Source organism: Chinchilla lanigera, unplaced genomic scaffold, assembly GCF_000276665.1.
Source record: "Chinchilla lanigera isolate Chin_1 unplaced genomic scaffold, ChiLan1.0 scaffold00110, whole genome shotgun sequence".
In the NCBI taxonomy this organism is placed as follows: Eukaryota; Metazoa; Chordata; class Mammalia; order Rodentia; family Chinchillidae; genus Chinchilla; species Chinchilla lanigera.
This window is the reverse complement of record NW_004955511.1, coordinates 884,657-910,011: the sequence shown is the minus strand read 5'-3', so window position 1 is coordinate 910,011 and position 25,355 is coordinate 884,657. Positions and strand designations below refer to the sequence as shown.

Below are 25,355 nucleotides of genomic sequence, written 5' to 3'. Positions count from 1 at the left end.
GTTAGTTTGTACAAGTCATGGATTTATTAGCTTTCTTAATTGTAGAGTTAAATAAAATGAAGTAGGTGTTAAATATTGTTAATTATGCTAGTAGTAGAAATAATTTACATGAGATAAACTTGAAAACTAATACTAACTGATTATAGAAATAGAAGAGAACCACTATGCAGTTATCATTATATCAATTCAAAAGTATGAGGTGATTGAGTCATGTGTACATGCAAGGTGTACATGCACTGTGTGACCATCCTGGGAAGTGGGTCTTCATACATTGTACAGCTTGATTTTTTTAAAAATCTCCTTCTCTTTCTTCTCTCTCACTTCCTTTCTTCCTTCTATAAAGCCTTTTCCTCACTTTTGTTCTTTCTGATATAATGAATTGACCGTATCTCTTGCATGAGCAAGGCAAAGTACAAACACAGAGCACTGATACAGAGAAGCACGTAGATATCTTGCTAATGAGATGGTCTCTAAGAGAACGTGAAAGAGAGTCGAGGGTCAGGGAACAGGGAAACAAGTAGAACAAAGATATGCTTTGATTTTTAGTTCTGTTTATGTACTTTGGCCTTTACAATGGCTAGAGTATATTACCACTGGATTTAATCAAACTTGCACTGAAGTAGTACAACATTGGACAAGGGATCTAGAGACAGAGTTGCATTTGATTGAAACAAAATTCTATAGCAACAGAAACATAACAAAGGAGAAGACAGGACATAGAAGAATAGCATGAAGAATTAGCCATATCTTTCCTTAAGTTCTTTAGTTTTTATCAGTAATGTAGAAGGAGAAGGTAATAGAGAAAGTTATAACTATTCTGTACTTAATATGTGTAGTGTTTTGTATATAGGATGGGAGAGGTGTCCATAGAAAAGCAATAATAATGCACTTAGTTCTTTGTAATGAAAAACTGATTTAGGAAAATTGCTTCCACTGGAGTGCAAAAGGAGTATACAAACTCATTTTTACTAAGACTGAAAGAGAAGCTTCAAGAGAACTGAATTTAAAGAAGATGGAAAACAATTAACACAGAGAGAAAAGTAATAAAACCCGGCACACAATAGAAAGAACTTGGTAGCTAACTCTAATATTAAGGGCCAGAGAAGGCGATGATAGTAAATCACACAGTGTGCTCTAATTATTGATAAGTGTGTATGTATCTCAATAATCTTGGGTATCATTACAGCCAATCTTAATAAAATGTTATATTTTATCTCTTGAATTAAAGTTAATTGCATACAAGTCCCTTTTGTGTCATAGAAGCAGCAAAATGAAATTAGAAATAACATTAGAATCATGTGTCTATAGATTTAATTATGGTAACACAACAGGGCATGTAATTGCAAATGTAAATATATTAACCATCCTGAATGTATCTTAACTACAGATGAAATGCAAATGAGAGGAGAAATATCAAATATGACTACATTCATGGAATTTGTTCTCTTGGGGTTTTCTGATATTCCTGACCTTCGGTGGATCCTCTTTGGAATATTTTTACTGATATATTTGACTATTGTACTGTGCAATAGTATTATAATACTAATAACACAAGTTGAGCCTACTCTTCAGAGCCCTATGTATTTTTTCCTTAGCAATTTTTCCTTTTTGGAAATTTGTTATGTAACAGCCACTATCCCAAGAATGCTCATGGATCTTTGCACCCAAAAAGGAACTATTTCCTTGCTTGCCTGTGCGACACAGATGTGCTTTGTCCTCACGCTGGGAGGCACAGAGTGTCTCCTCCTGACTGCGATGGCCTATGACCGCTACGTGGCCATCTGTCACCCTTTGCATTATGCCCTAATCATGAATCACAAGTTCTGTGCGCAGCTGGTGGCCGCCTCCTGGATCTGTGGGATTCCTGTCATGATTGGGCAAACATGCCAGATTTTCTCTTTGCCCTTTTGTGGGTCTAACAGAATCCATCACTTCTTTTGCGACATCCCCCCAGTACTCAAGCTCGCTTGCGGGGACACTTTTGAGAATGAGATCGCAGTCTACGTGGTTGCGGTGGTGTTTGTCATGGCTCCTTGTCTGTTGATCATCATGTCCTATGGCAGAATTATCTCCAACATTCTGAAAATGCCCTTGGTCGGAGGCAGGGCTAAAGCCTTCTCCACCTGCTCTTCTCACCTGATAGTTGTGGTTTTATTCTATGGGACAGCTATTATCACGTATTTACAACCCAAACCAAGTCAGTCGGAAGGTGGGGGGACACTCATCTCTCTTTTCTACACCATTTTGATCCCAACTCTGAATCCAATTATCTACACGCTGAGGAACAACGATATCATGTTTGCACTGAGAAAACTACTAAGTTATCAACACGGAAGAAAGACATGAAAACTCAGAAATAATTTGCTGATGTGCTTCTTATATAGCTAGAGTTGGAAAAATATTCATGTTGTTCTTACATAACTATATATTGAGCATTTAAAATATGATTATGAAATCACATTATGTAAAATGATCTCGGTTTTATATAGTTTACTTAAACACATGAGCAAATTCAGTGTAAAAATGAACACTTCTAAAGATCATTGATCTATTTTCAGGAATAAACCATTTTCCCCATAACTGACTGTTGATCTAAGAGCATAAACAGTGCAATGAAAGGTTAACTGAATGTCTCATATGATGGTGATACCGCTCATGTCTAGGAATAAGTATTCTTTAACCTTTTCTCTTTCATTCATTTGTTGGAATTCTACGGTCCTCTATCTGGATTTAACCAATGAAGACTACCAGAACTAACCATGACACTGAGAACAGGGGAATCTGTGTTTTTCTTTTGTTTGATTTCTGCATTTTCCTATTTCCTATCTTGTCTCATAGCCCATGACTTTGAAAAACTACGACCTATATCTTGTAATCTGAACAACTAATTTGAAGATAACTACACGATACATTAACCATTGTTAATCTCCTATTATCTTGTTTTGAAATTTTGTATTACTGTTGTTTTACTTCTCTTTTTTCTTTTTTCTCTTTAAATTTTTAAAAAAGAAAGAAAACCACACCTTCTCCTCACCCTTGTCCCCCCGAATTTCACTATTCTGCAGTTATCTTAGTTTCTCCGACTCAGTGTTTTAAAAATATGTGGACAGCATTTTGCCATTTCTGTCTCTGTCTCTATCCATGTCCTTTTAGGATTCACATCCTGTATATGTTGTTTCCTCTGTTGTCCAAGCTATGACCGTTCTGCAGTAACTTCAGTTCCTCCTGCTGTAGCTTTCATTCTTGTTCTGGTATTATACAGCTCTCAGCACCCACATTTAGTGGATTGGGTACTAGTCCTCAAAATACTGCTGTGTAATAGCAAATGTGAAAGAATGGAAGAGTGTGTTACACCCAAGCATTTTGAAATGCAAGACATCACGGTTTAGAGCTCTGCAGCACTCCAAATTTGTACCTGGCATGGACCCATGAGAGACTAATTTTATGTCCCTTTAAACCCTCAACTTTGTGATAATTTTCTATGGCACCTATAGGAAAATAATACACCATGTAAGCAGGCATCAGGTTAAAGTTCTTTCATTTCAATCATCTGGAATGATTCTATATTTTGCCTAGAAACTGCTAATATATAACTCTTCTCCCTGCCTTTATAGTTTCATCTATGTTGAGCAATATTTTAAAAGCAAAATGTTTGGTTTTTTACCTGGTTAAGTTAATCAATGAAATATCATCTTGCAGGAAAAAAAAATGTCGCAACAAGAATTGTCTTACATATGTGTTAATCCTAAATTGCTTATTATTTTTCTTTCTTCAATTACATAGGACCAAATTGCAAGCAATGGGAAGGCAGTCTTACAGCCAGTGAAGATGCTAGAACAATGCCCCATTCTTTATCTAGTAAATTATATCATTATATTTCCCCTAAATATCATAGTTTTTTATTATTCTTTTCACCTTTAATATTATCATTTTTAAAATAAGATATCAGCTGTTAAAGAGGAATGTGCGTGGCTGGTAGGTTTGCTGGCACAAATTGATCTAAATCCTCACTACTTGGAGCTGACGATGGAGGCTTTTATGTTTCGTGCCAGCTTGGGTAACCTGGAGAGCCAGTCTTAGCCTAAGAACTACAGCAGGCTGGCTGGGAATGTGGTCCAGGTTAGAGTATATCAGGGAGGATACTTTATCCTGGAAAAAATGAATGAGTACTATGCATGATCAGCTCTTAGAATACATTCATTGAAAAATTATACATCTTTTATATGTTAAAAGCATCTGCACATTGATTTTGCTTCCCTATGATTTAAAACCTAACTTACTTATCTAGTTTTAATCCAAAGAAAGATTACCAGTGAAACCTAAACAGGAGGGTTTCTACACAAAGATTTCAGAAAGCACAGCTTTTGACCGTAGGCAAGAGAATATCTGGAAGAACAAATGGAAATGATCACTATGTAGGAGCCCAGATTCAATATTAAAATGGCATACGTGAAAGCAACAGGAGAGAAGGAAAAGTGAGATGTTCTCATTTAAAGAGTAGCTAATATTTTGAAAAGATCTATCTTATTTACATATACACTTCAATTGTTCTGGTTGAGAGGGGAAAATTGAACTGTATCTAAATCCGAAAGAGTGAGTATGGGTTATTTCATGCTGCTAGGATTTTTGTGTTGCTATTTTCTATGATTTCTACCATAGTGCAAAACTCTGAGAATCAATAATTGACAAATATTGAAAATGGGAAGCTTTAAGTTCAGAATGTATACACACAGCTTGTAAACTTATTCGTTACTTTGCTATGATGGATTAAACTGAAACAAAAGCCAGGAGTGCTGGCATAGGCCTGTAATCCCAACACTCAGGAGGCTGAGGCACGAGGACTGTTAAGAGTTCGGGAGCAGCCTGGGCTACGAAGTGAGCTCAAGGCCACCGTGAAGTGCATAGCAAGACCCTGTCTCAAAAAGACAATAAATAAATAAGTGAATAAATGAATAAATAAAACAAACTGAAATGAAAATGATATAATTTATACAGTGGTATATTTACATTAGTTGGTTGATTTACATTAGTTGGTAGACTGTTAATGCTAACAACCTACCAATCTAGTAATTGTAACTTATTTTACAACGTCACCCTGAATGATAAAATATAGTTTTGTCAATATTTCAATACATTCTGTGGCCCATTATATACTGTGTTACATGCTATTTAAAGGGGAGCTAAGCCTGTAGTTTGTTTCTCAGTCATAGAACTTTAGAGAAAATCCTTTCTTAGAAAAATACTTATCTAGAGTGAGTGATAATAACAATAATAATTTTTAAACACTGAAGTGTGCCTTGCCTAGTTGTCTTTTGTCTTTCTTTTCAGATGCCCGGGTTAATTTTAAAAAGAAGCAAAGAAGTATAAAATAGGATCATAAAGAAGTGATAGCAATCTGTATTTTTAATCTTTGCATTAAAACTTGAATTGTAATCCAGCATACTGTAATTTGTATTTTTAAAGAAAAGTGTCATATCCCTTTTAGAAAGTGTTCTGTGGAACATTAATATGACAGCTTATCGTCTACAAACATCCATTTATAAATTACAAGATCAAATTTTTCTTAGCATCCAAAGACTATATATAATTTTTATTCTTTTAAAAATCATATTGCTACTCAAACGTCCTATAAGATTTTATTTTAAGAATTATATTTTATGCATGGAACTTTCATTAAGTAATCTGACCTTCAAAACATATTTTCCTATTAATGTTAAGTAATTAAATTTTTAGAAAAGAAGTCTAAAGTCTTTAATATACTTCATGTTTTTTGAGAAGTATTCACAAAACATCACACATGATGAAAGTTTATAACACATAATTGATGGTCTATCTTCCTTTTGCATCATAAGCAGCACTTCAAATTTTTTTATTTTATATGGACAGGCCTTTTATTATATTATTCACAGTTTTCTTCAAGTTTGAATACAAATAATGCTGTATTAGCATTTTATAATGCTTGCCTTAAATCTAAGAAGCATTTTTTCAAGAGTCAGTGTCAAATGCAGCAAAGATGGAGGTGATATTTTATGTAAAGTTACAAGGAGTAATTTCTACACTTTATAAACTTACTCAGCATACCTATGCAGTGGGGTCTATGGACCTATAATAGTGAATTTTGAAAGACTGTTAATTGCAAATGCGAGTAATAATTATAGAATATAACAATCCCATACAATAAACTATATAAGAGAGAATAAAAGATAAGTGATTGTTTTTGATTCATTAACTTGGGCAAGAACACTTTAAAGTAAATTCTGGAAATTTAAATATTTTTTAAGTCGGGGCTGGGGATTTAGCTCAGGGGCTGGGGATTTAGCTCAGCGGCAAAGCCCCTGCCTGGCAAGCGCAAGGTCGTGAGTTCGGTTCCTGGTACCGGAGAAAAAAAACAAAACAAAACAAAAATATTTTTTAAGTCAAGAAAATATAAAATAATGTAAAATATAGGTTGTAGAAGTCAAATATAGAACTAGGTAAAGCATACAACCCCTATATTGAAATACTGACATATATGCAAGATAGTAAAACATTATATAGACTGTGTCATACTTCATTCTTTATTCATAAGATGTCATATGGGAAAGTAGGATATGGGCATTACATTGAAGAAAATAATTTCAAAAATAAGAAAGAACATATCACAGTAAATATTTGATATATACAACAATAGCTCACAGAAAATATCAATTTTAACTCATTACCCAGGAAAAAGTTATTGAGTATCTGTCTTATTATTGTTACACTACCAGTAAACACATACTCTCTATGTTAAAAAAAGATATTCTGTGATTTTGATCTTTTTGGAAACTGTCCAGTTGTCCTGTGTTAGAATAAATTGTCTTGTCTGAGGCATGGTGGTTCATACTTGTAATCCCAGTGCTTGGGAGGCTGAGGCAGGAGTATTATTGTGATCATAAGGCCAGCCTGAGATACAAACTGAGCTCAAGTCCAGCATGAACTGCATAGCGAGACCCTGTCTCAAAAAATACAAAAGAAATTCTCTTTGCTTATGTTGAGTTGCATATGATTTATCCCAGTTAAATTAATAAAAATGAGACTTTTTTTTTTTAAAAAAATGAGAATAACCAATGGCAGATAGCAAGACACGTAAGGATAGATTGACTAAGCAGAGTACTAGAATCACATCAACAGTCCAAAACTTTAATATTATCATTGTTATTAACTATTTGACAGGCTAAAATATTATTAAATATTTGCTGCATAATAAAAATGTGGAAAATAAATGATCTTGGTAATAATACATGATTACAATGCTACTAAGGTCTTATGATAGAGCATTGCAAAACACATGCAGTTTCAACTTGTTATGTAGGCAGGGAGGGCAGAGCTACAGCTGCGCTGAAGTTAGGGGAAGCACCAAGGTACTTGCAAAGAGTTGCATGGTAGCGTTCATTCTTTAACAAAAGTTATGCTTAAAATTTTGACACTGGGCATGCTACTGAAAGAATATGAAGAAAAAGTTGTGTATTGTAATTCTGCTTCTACGCATAAAAAAGACTTATTTGGTTTCACCATGTAATAGAAAGAATTAAAAATGTATTATTCTAGGTCATATCATTGCCACTCAAATTAAAATTCACAATAGATACAAAATATAATTTTAAAATGTAATAGTCCTAACTCTTGGAATTCACCTGTGCTTTTTGCTCCTCTCATATACAAAAGAGCAATTTGAGAACAGGTTAGAAACTTCCTGTGCTAATTGTCCAAGTAATGCTTTAGTCCATAAATTGGATAATATCTCAAAGAATATAAATGACATACCTTACTATTTTTACATGTGAAAAACTAAAAAAAATGACTCAAGAATTGAATTTCACTGCAAAGATGGGAATTTGTTCTTTTGGGATGTTCTGAGATCTCCAATCTCCCAAAGTTGCTTTTGTGGTTTTTTTTATTAATCTATGTGATCATCCTATCAGGAAATGGGATAATTATTCTTATAACTAAGGTCATCCTAGGCCTTCAGACACCCATGTATTTTGTCCTAGAAATCTGCTATGTGTCTATCACTCTTTCTTGAATGCTCATAAATCTTTGGACAATGAAAAAAATATTCCTGTGTTTGCTTGTGCTATGCAGTTGTGCTTTTCTCTTATGTTTGCAAATGTAGGTTGTTTTTTAAAATTTATTTTAAAAATAAAAGAGCAAAAACATATTAACAAACAGACATCCATTTAGAAAATAGCATAAAAACAATACAAGCAATACTAAATTACAAAGTGATACCGTTACGTGCCTATTTGTAACCTTCTGCCCTATCCTGTAATCGTGAACCACAAGGTCTGTATCCAGCTGGTAGCTGCTTCCTGGGTCAGTGCAATTCCAGGGAAGATAGCGCACACATGTCAGATTTTCCTGCTGCCATTTTGTGAGTCCAAGCAAATCAATCACTTTTTCTGTGACATCCCACCAATACACAACCTAGCCTGTGCAGACACTTTCCTAAATGAGGTATTGATCTTTTCTGTTGTCATGCAGTTCGTTGTGGTCCCTTTTCTGTTGATTCTTGGCTCCTACAATAAAATCATCTCCACCATCCTGAATTTGTCATCAGCAAGAGGACGAGTCAAAGCCTTCTCCCCCTGCTCCTCACACCTCATAGTTGTGGCTTTATTTTTGATCTGGAATCATTACATATTTACAACGCAGATGCAAATAGTTCTCCAGCACTGATAAACTTCTGTCTCTCTTCTACACGATTCTCACCCCAGTGTTTAACTCTCTGATTTATTCTCTGAAGAAAAGAAGTCATGACAGCCTTAAGAAAATTCATGACTAATGTTTAATACTTACTGTCTGCTCTGTAAACTAATTCTGCTCCTGTTCATGAGAAACTTACTTTTGGATTGCTTTGCTGCCCACCTATAGATTATATTTATTCATTCTTCAAGTTTTCCTTTATGCAGCACTTCTGATGTCTGGGTTGCATCTACCCTAGTTTTTCTGATAAGTTAATATACAGACAGTCTTATATTTAATGTTTTAGAGTGTTTCTCCAAAATTTATTGGTGATTTGAACATATGTGAAAACCTGCACAAGTTGATATCTAAAAGTGTGTTCTAAAAAGCAATAGCTGAGATTTTTACTGATTTTCTCTATAATGTTATAGGTCATCCTAGATTACCTATGTAAAAAACTTCCACAAAATATGAGAAATGGAAAGAAAGTAATCTTCTATTGGCTGTGAATAACTGTGCATAGAAAATAGATTACATAATAAAATTAGTAAAAATAAGATAAACTATTTTACTGGATATAGAACCAATGCATTTGAAAAATCATTTTTCTTTCTATATAAAAAAACTAACCAAACATAACATCAACTATTCTATGTGAAATACGATAAAAATGACGAATATGTAATAGCAATTATGATATGTGTGCAGGATGTCTGCTAAGTATGAAATAATGTGAGCGAAGAAGAGGAAGAGGAAGAGGAGGAAGAGATTGAAGAGCGGGACCGACCACTCCGTACACCAGATGTGACACGAGGTCACCCGGTGCTGGCCGGTGAGGCAGCTTACAGCATGGCAAAGCGCCCGCCCGCGCGTGGGGAGCTGCCTGTCCGAGGCGCAGCTCCAACAGAGGCACCCTCATGCGCAGGCCAGGGGCCACCTCCGGGAAGCGCCCTCTCTCCAGGAGCTGTGCTGCCAAGTGCTTCTCCACTCAGAGTAGAAAACACTGGTTTTTAAAATTTCACCAGAAGGAAGCACAGGAAGTGATCAAATGAACAAGCACTGTCACAGGCATCTTGGATCAAACATGTCTGAGGCAAACAGGCTGCAGTCAGTCTTTTTTATTACATAAGAGTAAATTACTGTGTAGAAATATCTACCAATTTAAAAAACATACACATTTGTTTTTATATTTTCTTCTAATGCTAAATTTAATGACCATGTGATTACAATGAAAAAACAAACCTAGCACATTTTATCACTTTTTTTCATGTTGCCATTTGTGCCTGAACCAACTAAAAATTATGAATTGACTCACCTTAAAAAAAATAAAAATTGCCACCCTAAATATTATCAAGGTTAAGTGACATTCTTTAACACTGTGAAAAAATAATTTTACTAGTGAAAATATAGAAGCCCAAGGCTGATATAATTGCTAATATTTAAAGTAAATAAACTTTTGATTTTAGTTAAGATGTAGAGGGTCTCAGCAAGTCAGGTTTGCTGCTGCAAGCATAAGAAAAAGCTGGAGAAGTTATTAAATTGATAATTACAAGTATCTGAGGTATAGATTAAAAAAGTAATTGACGATATTAAAAATAAGGTTACATAACAGAAAGAAAACTAACTTTATGCTTCAACACTTAGTTTACTCTTGCAACTTGAACATCATAGCATACCATTTTAAGGCAAAAATCTATACTGAGGCGCAATTTATTGGTTGCTTCAAAAGGTAAATAAAATAAGGCAGCAGTAAACAAACCCAGATTTCTATTCATATGTAGAAATGCAGAAATGCATATGAATGCCTGAGACTTTAAAGAATTACATCAAGGGTCCTATTACTTTATTATTATTCATGATTAAAGTTCAGTAACCTTCCCTCTATTTAAGTGATAACTTTCCTTCCCTGTGAACTGTTTTTTTAATTTATTTGGTCCATTTTATTATTTGTATCTAATTTTTCTTGATATATAAAACATCATTCATGAGATCAAATAACATTTTAAGATGTAATTTGTATGTTTTTATTCATTAATGTTATGTGATTTTACTTTTGGGGAACTATTTCTTTTAACCATGCTGAATTATATAATTTTGAATATCTGTGTGTGTGTGTGTGTGTGAGTGTGCATGTTATTTCCAGCCTAAATATTCAGTTAGACTGGATCAGTGGAATTGGTGCAGAGGATGGAATTTGAGGAGACCCCAAGGGCAGAAGTTCACGTAAAGAGGCCCTAATGTGCAGGATCCTTTTCCTCCTTCAGTTCCTCAGTTTTCTTCTTCAGTGTCCTCATACAGAGTTTTAGTGGAGTGACTGACTGACCAAGTGAAAACCGGAAGTAGGTTCCTTGGTGCTCAGAGCCTGCAGCAATCATAGCAGATCAGATGTGGGCAACAATACAGCCACTTTCCCGACATCGGTAAAGCATGTTGGTGAGAAGGTGGCCATCCAGTGGTGGAATCTAACAAATAGACTGAATAAGTATTTGTTGTAGTCAGGGTTCCCAAGGGAATAGAATTACATAGGACACAGAATTTATAGGATTATTTTATAATATTCACCATAAAGTGAAATGCGAAGGAGTTCAGGAGATCTGTCCACACATTAGAGACCCAAAGAATCCAGCTGGGCCTGGGACCCCATAACTGTATCCTGCATGGTTCCTGCTGAAGACCTAGAGCCCACGGCAATGTCTCATGCAAGTCTGTCTCATTGATGACTGGCATTCTCTATATCATTAAGTGTTTACAAACTGAGTTTGTCTAGCAGGAGGACTACACAAATTATCTGTTCCCTTGAGAAAGAAAGGTAATGTATGAATTTTAAACAATTGGTTTCATAGAACTGCTATTAGTTATGAGTTGTGAGAGATACTTTTTGTTATTCCCTTACTAATGTCTTTAGGTTATGATATACGTATTTCCTTTCATTCCTGATATTTACTAGTGGTGATTTATCTCTTTTTCCTTTCCAGCCCTTTAAAAAGTATCTATACTTTAAAGTCTATAAATGGGAATAATTTTGTTTAACTTTCACTTCATAAAATTTCATTTATTTCCAATTTTTTATTTCTTATGTAGTTGTGTCAAATACACTCTGTGTTTACCATATATGGTAGGTAATGCTAACATATTTTTTTTGATCACATCTTATCACTTTAATAAAAACATTTCATCTTCTAAATCTTCCTCTAAGTACTACTTAACTTCATCTCATAATTTTATGTGCTACGTTTATACTGAAAAGGACAATAATAACAAAAATAGCCAAATATTTGCATCCAGATAATATGTCTTAAAAATCTATAAGTGAAATAAAATACTAAGTGAAATTTAATAAAATAAAAAAATGAGTCTAATTTTATGGAATATGTTTTGCTTAAATGGAAGTGCAAAAAACTAAAAGCATTCTTAGAAATTAAAAATGTTTCCAGTTAACCAATGAAATTTATACAGGAAAATCAAAAACATAGAAAAGGTCAACAAAAGAACAACCAGAAAAAAAAAATAATGATGGTCAGAAATCAATAAAATAAAAATCTGAAAACCCAAAATAAAATGCAATTAACAGAGAAACTATATGTTTTTATCATTTCAATTTTTTATTACAGGGCAATACAGATATTATTATGATTTTTTTATTTTAAAGAGAATTATAAAGAATAATAGCAAAATATCAACAACATAGCCCCCCCCAAAACAAAGCAAAAACAATAATAATGATACAGATTTTCAGAACAAAATGATAGGTATTAACAGTTGTTGTTATTTTACATATTGTTAACATCATTGAAGTTGTTCATATTACCAGATGTAAGAATGCAAGCTTGATCAAACCATTAAAGTGAGTAAAAAATAAAAACAAAAAAGTCCGTTAGAAGTGATACAGAGTTTCACTAGACAAGATGGTAGGAACTCACCAATGGTTGTTATAGTGCATATTGTCTTCAAATTAGTTCTTGAGATTACCAGATATAAGCATGCAAAATTGGTCAGAAAAACTTTAAGCATTAACTGTTCCTTTCCATGAGTCATTAGACATCAGCAGTACAATTTTTCCAGCTATCCTTCTATATACATATATGCTTCTTACAATTTCTTTCAGGCAAAGTGCCACGCTAGAAAATTGTCCACTTGTGTAAGGTGTCTAATTGCTCGGTATAACATTCATATATTCTTTTATGACAATTTTATGTTTTAAATACTCCACGTCTCACATGTAAAATACAGTTAGTAATCACTGTTTTTGTTCCTGCTTTAACTCCTTGCCATAAAGTGATTTAAGAGAGAAATACAGAAGGTGTGCAGTCGGCTTTATAATTACTTCTGTAATTGTCTCTTTAAAACAAATTTAGTAGGTGTTTGTTGTTGCTTCCTTTCTACTTAAATCCTTTTTCCCATCTCTCCTAAACCAAGCAAGCAAGCCTGGCAGCAACAACCTGTTTAAATTGTTGATTTGGATTCTCTGAATAGCTTCCTACCTTAGATATCATAGATTTTGGTGAAAACTGTTTTGTTTTAGCTTTTTGTCTTTTTAGGACAGTGTCTCACTATGCAGTACACGCTGACCTTAAATTCACTGTGTAGCCCAGGCTGGCCTCGAACTTACAGTGATCCTCCTGTCTCAGCCCCCTAATGCTGGGATTACAGCCCTGTGTCACCCTGCCTGGTCAAAACTGAAGGACCTATCTAATGGAATACAGGAAGTCTCGATTCTTTTCCTACCTAGGAATATTAGTTTTTGCTATTTATCTGTTTAGTCACTTGTTGGGACTAATTTTCATGGCATTGCTTTTCTTTACTGGGTAAAGCTACTGATACGTTTTGCAAAATTTTTAAATTTTTATTTAAATGCCTGGCTTCCAGTGTGTCCCCAGTATTGCTCAGGGTGGCTGATGGTCAGACAAGGATACTCTTCTTAAGTATCCTGTGCCAGGGAGACTCTTACCTTACTGACGAGTCAGTGGTTGACTTGGACAAAGCAGTCAAATTTCGGGAACTCATAAATTTGTGCTAGCTTTACTCTGCATTTACACTCTTGTTACATCTGCCAGCTCTGTAGACTCTCCTGAGGATTCGCCAAGCCTTCGACAATGCCACAGTCTTTCAAGTCACACCGAACAAGACCTTAACAATGTCCATTTCCTTTTTCTCATTCTACACAAATTCCCTGGTAAATTTCTGAACTAGTATGTTCCAAAACTTATGGAAACCCTGGGATAGAAATAATACAGCCTCCAATTATTTGCTAATGAGGAAGTTGCCTTCATTTTTGATAATGATCCTGGAAATTACATTCCTGTATCCTCCCTGAGGTTGTTTGTGCCTGCTTTTATAACCCTAACAGAGCCTCCCAGTTATCACCATGTGAAGCCCTGGTACCCGTTCCTTTCTGCTTAAGCAGAGGGAAGAGCATGCTGCTGAAATACAGCACACCTGTGTCTTCTTACTGATGTTGGCTTAAGTTTCTCAGACATCTTCTCATCTGTTATGCCTGCTGTCATGTTGCAGATTTTAGAAATATTAGTAGTACATTCTTGTGATACACAATGAATTTCTTCCTTATGGGGAGTTGGTAGCCATGTACGGATTTTCACTTTCAGTGATGGCAGTGTGTAGTTTTGTTTTGTTTGAAGCTTTTCTGAATTCCTCTTTCAAACCATTTGGGCAGTCTAGGCTAAATTTTGATAAGCAGTAAAAAAAAATGATGTTCTTTTAAAATAAATTACGTGGGAGAGGTTGAACTTCTACATGTCAAATAAGTAAATTGATGAACAAATCAAGCATCATTCATTAAGAATCTCAAAGATGAATCATTGACTCACCTGGAGAGTGCTAAGTTATGTAGTTTGTAGAAGTAAACAGGATAAAATATTTGTCACCAGTGATAAGCTCACCACTTTAATATATTGCAAACTGCACCGTGCATAAAGGAAAATAATTACACATTTGACTTCACTAGTAGCAATCTTTTTTTCTGTTAACATTCTTGAAAGAGTGAAATTACAGACTGAGCAAAATATTAGCAATTCATACATGCACCATACTAAATAAATATATATGATCATATATATTTATAAATCTATATATAGACAGGAGAGAGAGAATATGAAGATTTCTCTATATACAACAACAGAAAAAGAAATGAACAAAATGAAATCCATGAACGACTAATGTAGAGAGAGTAGTTATTTTTAAGAAGGGATATAGCTAATATATAGCACATAATCATATCAATGTTGTTTGTCTTCATTGGCAATTATGAAGACACAAATTAAACCAAACTGTGTTGCACAGGCGTTTCATTGTCTGGAATTAAATTTAATCACAAAGTGGTGTATAAATATAAGATTTTTAAATATCAGCAGTTTTAAGTGTATGTTTTAAAACATGATATGTTCCTGCAATAATTTTTTCATTTATCTAATTATCAGTCTTTATATGTGTACACATTGTGCAGGTTGCTATGGCTATCTTTAATATTCTCCTCTGTTGTATTTTTTGTGTATGTATGTCTATGTTTGTGTGAGGGGGCTAACAGTGCCACACAAAATTATTTTATTACTTCATTAGTAATCTGTGGAGGTGATTAACCAGGAACACAATCAGCAAACTGGAAATTATTGTTTGAAACAAATGGAGGGAAAGTAATGGAAAAAACAGAGGAATTTATTTGGATACATAGCAGTCTAGCTAGAAATTATATTTTGAGACACCATACATGTGCAGTCTCATTAGAACATCTTAGTTTACATCACATGTAATGTGTTACAGATTTCTAGTACTTTCAGTGTGTGTATTTCTTAATCACAGAAAACAAAGACAGAGTAAATGCAGAGGATATGGAGTGGTAGAAAGAGGTAACATAGGTGTTTTTGTTTTTGCTCCTGTTCTTGTTACTCCAAGTACTTGAGTAGCTGGAAAAATACTGTCCTTCATCTAGACTCCAACATGGGAAAGGTCTGTATCCCCCGGGTACAGAACATCTGCTACTTAAATAACTCTCCTCTGACAATAGATGTAGACCGTACATTAAGGGGTGGCCTGCCCTGTGTTCCAAGTAAAGGCAAATTTCTAAACTTAATTCAATTGCAAACACCTGTACCACTGTCATAATGAATCAATAAATGTAAGTATTGAACAGCTCCAAATGTATAGGTGCAAACTAATTTGTAAGCAGCAAATTTATTTTTCAGTGACATTAGCGGTAAGATTTCAAGCATTAGCAATAAGATGAAATCAAACAAAAATTTTAAAAAGAGCCCATTGTTGTTAATGTTATAATATTTTAGAAGAGGTACATATTGCCTTTGTACTTGCAGACATTTAATATTATTAGTTCAAATGAGCATAAGATATAAAATCCTTTTTAATCTAAAAGGCTAATTTATTAGCAGTTATGGTTATTGTCATCACTCTTTAGGTGTTCACATTCGTTAAGTGATTATTATGTGTTAAGCCTGTATTTTAGTGTTTTAAATGTATTAAATCTGAAGATGATATTTCAAGAAACAAAAACAGTCTATATTTCAATAAAATTATTGAAAGGGGACTACAACTTGTTACAATCAAAATTTCTTATGCTTCTGAAAATTTAAGGTCCAAGGTAAATGAATATGAAAATCCTAGAGATATATTAACAAGCTTTAAACTTGAGAATTAGCATGGCAGAGAGCAAGTAACCTGAGGATCAGTTTACTACACAGTCCTGCAGAAAACATCACCCGTGCAAACTTCAACACCACACACTTTTTTTAACCAGGAAACAGGTCAAAAAATGTACCAATTATCTGCTGCGTGATGGCACACTCTAAATAAAAGTTTAGGAAGAACAGTGATGATAACATTATCCCTTTCAGACAGGAATGAAATGGAAATGCAGTTTCAACTTGACTCATCGAATGTATTTAGAAATGTTATATGTTTATTTTCTAGGAACTATTTTGTTGAGAGTACTGCATAGTAGATCAAAGAATATAAATGACACATCTTTCTATTCTCACAGATAGAAAACTAAAAAATGCCACTAGAAATAAATTCCACTTCAATGACAGAGTTTGTTCTCTTGGGATTTTCTGAGATTCCCAGTCTTCACAAATTTCTTTTTGCGATATTTCTCTTTATCTACGTGATCATCCTTTTAGGAAATGGGATCATCATTCTCATAACTCAGGTTGATCCAGTCCTCTGGACGCCTATGTATTTTTTCCTCAGCAATTTTTCTTTCTTGGAAATCTGTTACGTGTCTGTCACTCTTCCTAGAATGCTATTGGACATCTGGACATTAAAAGGAAATATCTCTTCGATTGCCTGTGCTACACAGATGTGCTTCTTCCTGATTTTTGGAGGAACCGAGTGCCTCCTCCTGGCAGTTATGGCCTATGACCGCTACGTGGCCATTTGTAACCCTCTGCACTACCCCGTAATCATGAACCACAAGGTCTGTATCAAGCTGGTGACCACCTGTTGGATCATTGGAATTCCATTCCAGGTAGGACAGACGTTTCAGATTTTCTCGCTGCCATTTTGTAGATCCAACCAAATCAATCACTTCTTCTGTGACAGCCCACCAATACTCAAGCTGGTCTGTGGGCAAAGTTTTCGAAGTGAGATATTGGTCTTTTCCGTTGCCGTGCTGTTCATTGCGATCCCTTTTCTATTAATTCTTGGCTCCTACATTAAAATCATCTCCACCATCCTGAAGTTGTCATCAGCAGGAGGACGAGTCAAAGCCTTCTCCACCTGCTCTTCGCATCTCATCGTTGTGGCTTTATTCTTCGGGTCTGGAATCATTGCATATTTACGACCCAAATCCACAGAGTTCTCCAACACGGATAAACTTCTGTCTCTCTTCTACACTATCATCACCCCGATGTTCAACCCTCTGGTCTACACTCTGAGGAATAAAGATGTCATGATGGCCTTGAGGAAACTGGTGACTAATATTTAAAGCAATTGTTGAATCTTTCAACTAATTGAATGTTTTACATTTAAGTCTGCTATTGTATAATCATAAGATTAACTTAATTTGCTTTTCTGACTCAGTAGTGTTAATTTTTACTCAAACCTGAACTTAATTTCTTATGCCACTTGTGATACCAAGATTGTATCTACAGTATATTTTTTTAATAAAATGTTTTCAACAAATCTCATATTTCATGGGCTAGTCTGTTATTCTCAAATTTAGGGCTGTACTAGAATGCTTTGAAAACTGTGCAAACTTCTATGGGTCTGTTCATGCCACATGCTCTTTTGTCTCTCTAAAGAATAGTGTTATACTTTTTTATTTTCTTGTTTATATAGGCATTATTTTCATAAGGTTATCATTCAGGAAAATGTACTAGATGTGGTAAGCTTATGGAGAATTTTTATTGAGTAAGCTATATAACAATATTGCTATATTGTATAATCATAATATATATTATTATTATGGAATAGATGACATATGTTATAGTATATAGTTATGTATATTATAACATATAACTATATTGCTTATATTCTGACATATTTTAACCTTTTATTTTATTCTATAAGGAATAGAAGAACTTCAGTCACATGCTAATTCTTTAGCATGTGAATAATAACTGAATAAGTTAATTAGATTTATGTATTGCTTTTCTGATGGTAATACATAAATAATTTCACTCATTGTAACAGCTTCTGTAACAGCTTCTATTTATCTAATTAACTTATTCAATTTTTCATTGAATAATGGCATTCCGTTAGGATTACTTGTCAATCAAATTCTACTAAGAAAGTTAGAATCTGAGAGTTGTTTCGTGGTTCATTTAAAAATGTTTTTCTCCTTCAGCAGAATATCTGTTCAAACTCTGTTGTATTTGTCATCAGCTGTTTCTCTTCTTGCTGCATTCGATATCATGGTTGTCAGGAGTTTGCTAAGTTTGTCAAAATTGTGAAAATAGAAATAGCTATGCAAAGACGCACTGAAAGAACAGTAAAGTGGGAAGATCTATTCCAATGGAAATGCTTCATACTATAATGCTTCAGAAAGTCAAATAATGTACTGTAATTCAATTATAGTTAATTGCATCAAAGACATGCCATAGAGAACCCAACTTGCAATCAGCACATAGACATACTTGGATATGAAAAAAAAAAAAAAAAAAACAGTAAGGAATAGTACAGAGGAGATAGTCTTTTAATAAATAAACTAAATTTAATTAGACATAAATGTGTAAAACAATGAAAAGTAAACCAGAAAGGGATGAAATGAATAAAACACCCAAAGAAATCATGGGTCAAATATATTATTGTGGAAAACAAGCTGTAAGAAAAAAGGCTTTTGATAGCAGTAAAATATCATCCAAAAAGTTTTACTAATTTTAAAAATGTATGCATACATTTTACATTTTCCTCTAGTACTAAATTGTCCTTAATGAGCATGTTTTGATCACAAGGAAAATGAAATGCAATTTATCATCTTCTGTGAGGCTGCAATTTTGCCAGCAAGCAGTGTGAATTATTTCTTGCCTCTAAAATAAATAAAAACTGCAGCTTAAATAGTCAAGAATAATGCTAGTCTCTAATTTTTTAAAGACAATTTAATTTTATTTTTTATGAATGTAAATACAGAAAGCCAAGCCAAATATAATTTCTAATATTTATAACAAACGAAACACATTTTTGTTTATTTTTGTGCATTTTTCTTGTATCTTAAGATATCCTGGGTCTCAGCAAGTGAAGGCTGTTCCCAGCACAAGAAAAAAATCTGAAGAAATTATCAAATTCTTCCTTAGAGTTATCTGAAAACTATGCAAAGAAAAACAGTAGTTGACAGCATTAAAATTAAAGCTGCTTGCTTTAATTTTAAATTCACACTGCTCGCTGGTGCTGGCAAAATTGCAGCCTCACAGAAGATGATAAATTGCATTTCATTTTATTTGTGATCCAAACATGCTCATTAAGCACAACCCACATGATGGTGCAACATTTATCTTACTCCTTTGAAGGTTAAACATTGCAACATTGTTTTTCTGCAAAACTTTATACTAATGCACGATTCATTAGTTGATTCAAAGAGTACAGTTGTGCTAGTTAGAAGTGAACCCAGATTTCCATTTATATATAGAAAAGTGTCTATGCACATTAATGCCTACATGGTATCATCATTTATTATTATTATGATTAACACTGGATAATAGTCCCTCTATTTAGGTAATGACTTTTCTTTTTTTCTCTGTGAACTGTTGTTTGTCTGTCGATAAAACTCTTTGGATGTTAGACTTTAATATGTAACACATCATTCATAAGAGCAAATAGCACCTTAAGGTGTAACACACATATACATAACAGCTCCATATGGGCCACTTACAGTATATAAAATAATAATCGGTTATCTGTCAGTTTTGAATGCCCGCAAACTGTCTTCATGTGTAAGAGAAAAAGGACAGTGCATTCTGTTCCTTGCGGACCCTGAAGTTAGTGTATTCTCAGCAGGGCCATGTTGTCAAAATTAAATAAAGCAAATCAATAGATACCAAAGAGAAGCTTTTAATCAAAACTTTAAATATGTACCTGGAAAAAGCCCCTTAGGTACACAAGACCGGTTTAAGAGTGTGATATGTTTATAAGGACCAGAGTATTATTATAGTATGCTGAATATTTTTGATGATACCAATAGCTAAAGCTAATGCAATTTAAATATCTGAAAGCTGAACCTCTACAGTGAGACAGAATCAAGATTGGCCCATATAACACAGGTAACCATGAACTATTTTAAACTTTATCTCACTTTAATATATAAAATATATAAATTCCAAGTGAAGAATATTTTATTGTATTAATGAAGTTCATGTATATCTCTCATTCTTTTATATATAACTCACAATGCGATAATGAAAACATCAATATGAAAACGTTCAATATAGAGAACTATGTATTTCCATGCAGAGGTAATTCTACAAAAACTTTTTGTTAGTGAAATAGTGTAACAAATAACTCTTATTAATGTATCCAGTCTTGGTAATTTTGAACAGGATTTTTCAAAGTAAAACAATTCAAGAATTAAATTTACCATCTCTTGGAACTACAAAGAATATACATTAAAGACAAATAATAATTTTATGGAAGTAATCAAACTGTGAAACATTAAAGAGTTTTAAGTTCAAAATTCTTTTTTCTAAATTTAGTTGAGGATTTAGATTTTTAATATACAACAAATCAAAAATGAGAACTAAAGATTACTAAGCTCCCAATATTTGGCTGAATTAGGGTATTGCTACGCATTGCCATAAACCTTTGGATTTTTCTGGTAAATCTAGGCTTGAATTTAAAATGGAAATACCAGAGCATTTTGTTTTGTTACCTGTAATTAGTAAGAATTTATATATCTACAATAAGGAATAATACACATGATTTAATGATTTCATTCTTCACCCAAATATAATAGACAGAAATGTTATGTATTTTGTTTTAGATATTGATAAGTTTATCACCAAAATGTAATGTGTAAAAACTTTACTATTTATTCATTTAGCCCCAGAAGCTGTTACAATGAGTGAAATTATTTATGTATTACCATCAGAAAAGCAATACATAAAGAATGGAATTTTGTTCCCCATTGTATTAATTATCTTAAACCTCCTAAAAGTGACTGTTTTATTTTAACAGTGATTGTTGGCCTTATTTCTGTATCAAATATTGAGTGGCACTTAAGGTGTGAAAACATTTTCTAGGATCTATACTGATATAATGTAATAAAACTGTCATGGCCTTTACCACTGAGATTATTTATTGTTAGTAACAGAAAAGCATAGGAAAATGAGATAAATTTCAGTGCAGTGGACTGGACAATGCTCTATGTTATGATTGTAAAGACTAGAAAAGAGATAGAATAATATAAAAAGACAATATTTGTAAATGTATCATCTCGATCTTTTGGCACTTTCTTGAAAGTTTTCATGATCGCACTAAAATTTCAGTCTATTCCCATAATAAAGATGTCACACAAGAAAAAGTAATTTAGGGAATATGTATTCATAAATTTAGTTTTTTTAAAAAATAAAAACTGGGATCCAGTTGTCTCATAAGTATCACCATTTCTTCAAGTTATTTCATATATACTAAGACCATTAATTCACATAAATCATTCTAAGTAGTGTGCCATTGTTGATCTATTTTACAGTTGAGTGAACAGTACAACCAGAGGGTTAAGCAGCACCCCTAACTCAGAGAGTAGCAGCAAAGAAGCAATACTTCATTGCAGGACACCTTGACAAGACTTGGTTTGTTTGGTAGACAAGGTCCAAAGCATAAGGCTGGAGAGAAAAGAAACAGACAACCTGCACAACAGCTAGAAAGACCTTCACTCTGAGGGTTTTACAAATACAAAATCAGCCCCCTAACCAAGCATGAGTTAGTACCTCTTAATCTTTTTACCAAAGTAGTTCACTTGACTAGCCAGAGTCTCAGCCCTCCTGAAAAGAAAGGATGACAAAAAAGTAATTGCCAAAACAGTAACTCAATGATTGTATTAAATAAAACTTTTCTAAGCAATGTACTACCGTGCTAAGGACTAATGATTTCATAGCTTATACAGTGTTCATAATTATAATATAGAACTGTGGCTATATTGATAATCACTTCAAAATTAAACAGTCATATTTTCCCATTTAATTCTGAAAAACAAGGAAAAATCAGAGCTGTTTAACACTTCTTCCTTATCTTATAAACAATAAAAGGAGGAGTTTGGTAGCTTTAAATTCAAATTCAATAAAAGATGATTTTACTGTAGTCATATTTGCACTGGTCAAAATAGCTCCCATTTAAAGAGTCTCAATATATTTACTTATAATAAAAAGTGAGTTTAAAATTGTCTGCCTGATTTTTGAGGAGCAGCAAGATCATGCTAGTGCATGCAACACACACAGATTAACATAAAAGCCAATATATTTCCCTTGCATCCCCCCAGGCAAGGGTACACAGTATCACATTTCACACTGGGCCTCTTGGTTTCCCTGAGTTACCCTTTTAATTTTTTCAATCAAGACCAATATTAGGGGCTGGGGATTTAGCTCAGCAGCAAAGCGCCTGCCTGGCAAGTGCTAGGTCATGAGTTTGGTTCCCAATACCGGAGAAAAACCAAAAAAAAAAAAAAAAAGACCAATATTAGTTGGCTAGTCTCACAAAATAAATCCTCCAACATTTCCCATATAATAATTGGGAACAATATCATTTAGTCAATATATGTTCTCCCAAGAGATATCTTTCAATATTTTAAAAACCACTTATAATTGTGAATGATATAAAAAAGAAAATATGTGTATAGTTATTGGAGAAAATAAAGCATTTAAAGAAGCAAATATAAAGGTTTCTTGCAGAAAGAGAGAGTACTTTGAAAGTTTTCATCATGAAGAAATTATAAATGTTATAGAAAAGTTTAAAATATGACCCAATGTGTGGATGTTTCCACATGTTCTGGGTTGTACACAATTTTATGTAGTTTACATATATTTAAGAATATGTAAAAATATGCAGGAGAAAATAATTGATTATTTGTGCTAATGATGTATTACAGGAAAAATTCAGAGAGCTATAGTAAGGTTTCAAAAAATGCAACTGATTGCAATTGGTGTGTGACTAATCTCTTGATTTATCTGTATGAGCTGCAAATTTTTCCAGAGTCTGTGCACAGTTTTGTTTGTCCTGAGCTGTTGAGAGAAGGCAAGATTAATGATTCTGAAGAAATTTCAAAGGAATTTAGAAATAATCCACAGTATCTAATGGAGCAGAATGTGATGTATTTAGTAAAGTCCTTACCATGGAAAGAATTACAATGATGATAAAAAACATCGATGTTAATGACTTCATCCTTTTATAGACCAGGTATCTACTTCAATAGAAAATTGAAAAACATGTACTAAGTTTATCCCTTTCACAGATGAAAATTTCAGAAAATCCATCAGAAGAAAACTTCACTGAATGAATGGAATTTGTTCTTCTGGGATTTGCCAATGTTCCCCACCTCCAGTGGTTTCTATTTGGATTATTCTTGGTCATTTATGTCATTGTATTATTGGGAAATAGCACCATATTACTTAGTAATAAGAGTGGAACCTTTTCTCCACACCCCCGTGTACTTTTTCCTTGGCAATTTTTCCTTCTTAGAAATCTGTTTCAGTGATTCTACCTGGAATGCTCATGAACCTTGCAACCCAGAAAAGAGCCATCTCTTTAGTTGTTTGTGCTACACAAATGTGCTGCCGTCTCACATTAGGAGCCAGAGAGTTTCCTGCTGGCCGTGATGTCCTATGACCACTACGTGGCCATCTGTAACCCTCTTCACTATCCTGTAGTCATGAGCCACAAAGTGTGTGCCATCCTGGGTCAGTAGCGTCTCGGTCCAGACAGGGCAGATCTTCCAGATTTTCTGTTTTCCTTTTTGTGATTCCAAGCAAATCAACCACTTCTTCTGCGAATCCCCCCAGTACTGAAGCTGACCTGTGGGGACACCTTTCCGAATCAGTTGATGGTCTAAATAGTTGTAGTGTTCGTCTCTGTTCCATTTCTATTAATCCTTATCTCCTATGGCAAAATCATCTCATCAGTTCTGAAACTGCCATCAGACACGAGTCGGTCCAACGCCTTCTCCACCTGTTCCTCTTGTCTTGCAGCTGGGGCCTTACTCTTTGGATCAGCCACTATTCCATATTGAAGACCTAAATCAAGCCGTTCCACAGGAACTGATGACGTAGTTTCTATTTTCTACACTGTTGTGACTCCCATGTTTGACCCCACGTTATATGCTCTGAGGAATAAGGATGTCATAATAGCACTGAGGAAATTAGTATGCAAATAATTTGTTTGAAGAAAATGCAGGTTTGCAGGACTTGCCTTTCAGGTATATGTAATAAATTATCAGAAGATATTGATCTTTAGTTCTTTATCTTATCTCTCTTCAGAGGGGTCTGTTTTTCCATATTAAACATTGTCAGGTTGAGAAATATTTCTATGTTACAAGCATATGAAGTTGTCAGCAAAACACAAATCATTCCATGATAACTGTATAATACTTTTGTGCAGTCACCATTCTCAAAAGAACTTTTGGCATTGATGATAGAACTGATTCTGTTGTACTACAGAGACTATTATATATGTTATAATGTATATTACAAGTCATGTAATTCATTTCCATACATTTCTAAAATCTTTCCAGAAAAAAATCAGCAAAAAGAAAAACAAACCAAAACCAAACTAACACATTCAAAAAACCCAGTAAATAACACAGACAAACACACTGATATATTTTGGTCTAAAAATGACCATTCGAGTGAAATAATTCTTAGATAAAACTCAACATTTAGAGGTATGTAGTATTGTAACTAGGGTGGTACAACAATACCCATGAATATAGAAGATGACACATACACATAAGCATGTCACACCTTAATCCCTAAAGACTGCAGTTGGTAGTTGTGCTTTCCTTACTGCTTTCTGAGTTGGTCTTTCAAGTCCTCTGGGAAGCCTGGGCTACTGTGTGCTGGGAAAGATGTAAAGGCTTTTCAGAGAGGAGAACGCGCTCCTTTCAAGTGAATGACCTGGAAGAGACCGAACTTCGGGATACAAGCGAAACCCAGCCCCAAACTCACAATTCACCCCTTAAGAGACTCAAAGATGGAGCCCCACATGCCCTG

General features: G+C 34.0%; 2 protein-coding genes and 2 pseudogenes across 2 annotated transcripts; all 4 read left to right on the top strand.

Moving 5' to 3' along the window:
- The first annotated feature begins 1,380 nt into the window (after window positions 1-1,380).
- Window positions 1,381-2,346, top strand: LOC102028882 (olfactory receptor 10AG1-like). The gene has a single exon (XM_005407951.1). The coding sequence runs from the start codon at window positions 1,393-1,395 to the stop codon at window positions 2,344-2,346; it is 954 nt and encodes a 317-aa protein (XP_005408008.1). The 5' UTR covers window positions 1,381-1,392.
- A 3,667-nt stretch (window positions 2,347-6,013) lies between these two features.
- Window positions 6,014-8,810, top strand: LOC102010932 (annotated as a pseudogene).
- Window positions 8,811-9,552: 742 nt separating this feature from the next.
- Window positions 9,553-17,653, top strand: LOC102010612 (olfactory receptor 10AG1-like). The gene is given in 2 exon segments (XM_005408216.2): window positions 9,553-9,696; window positions 16,709-17,653. Coding segments are annotated over 2 exon segments (1,089 nt in total).
- A 2,944-nt stretch (window positions 17,654-20,597) lies between these two features.
- LOC102010293 lies at window positions 20,598-24,520 on the top strand (annotated as a pseudogene).
- Window positions 24,521-25,355: the final 835 nt, after the last annotated feature.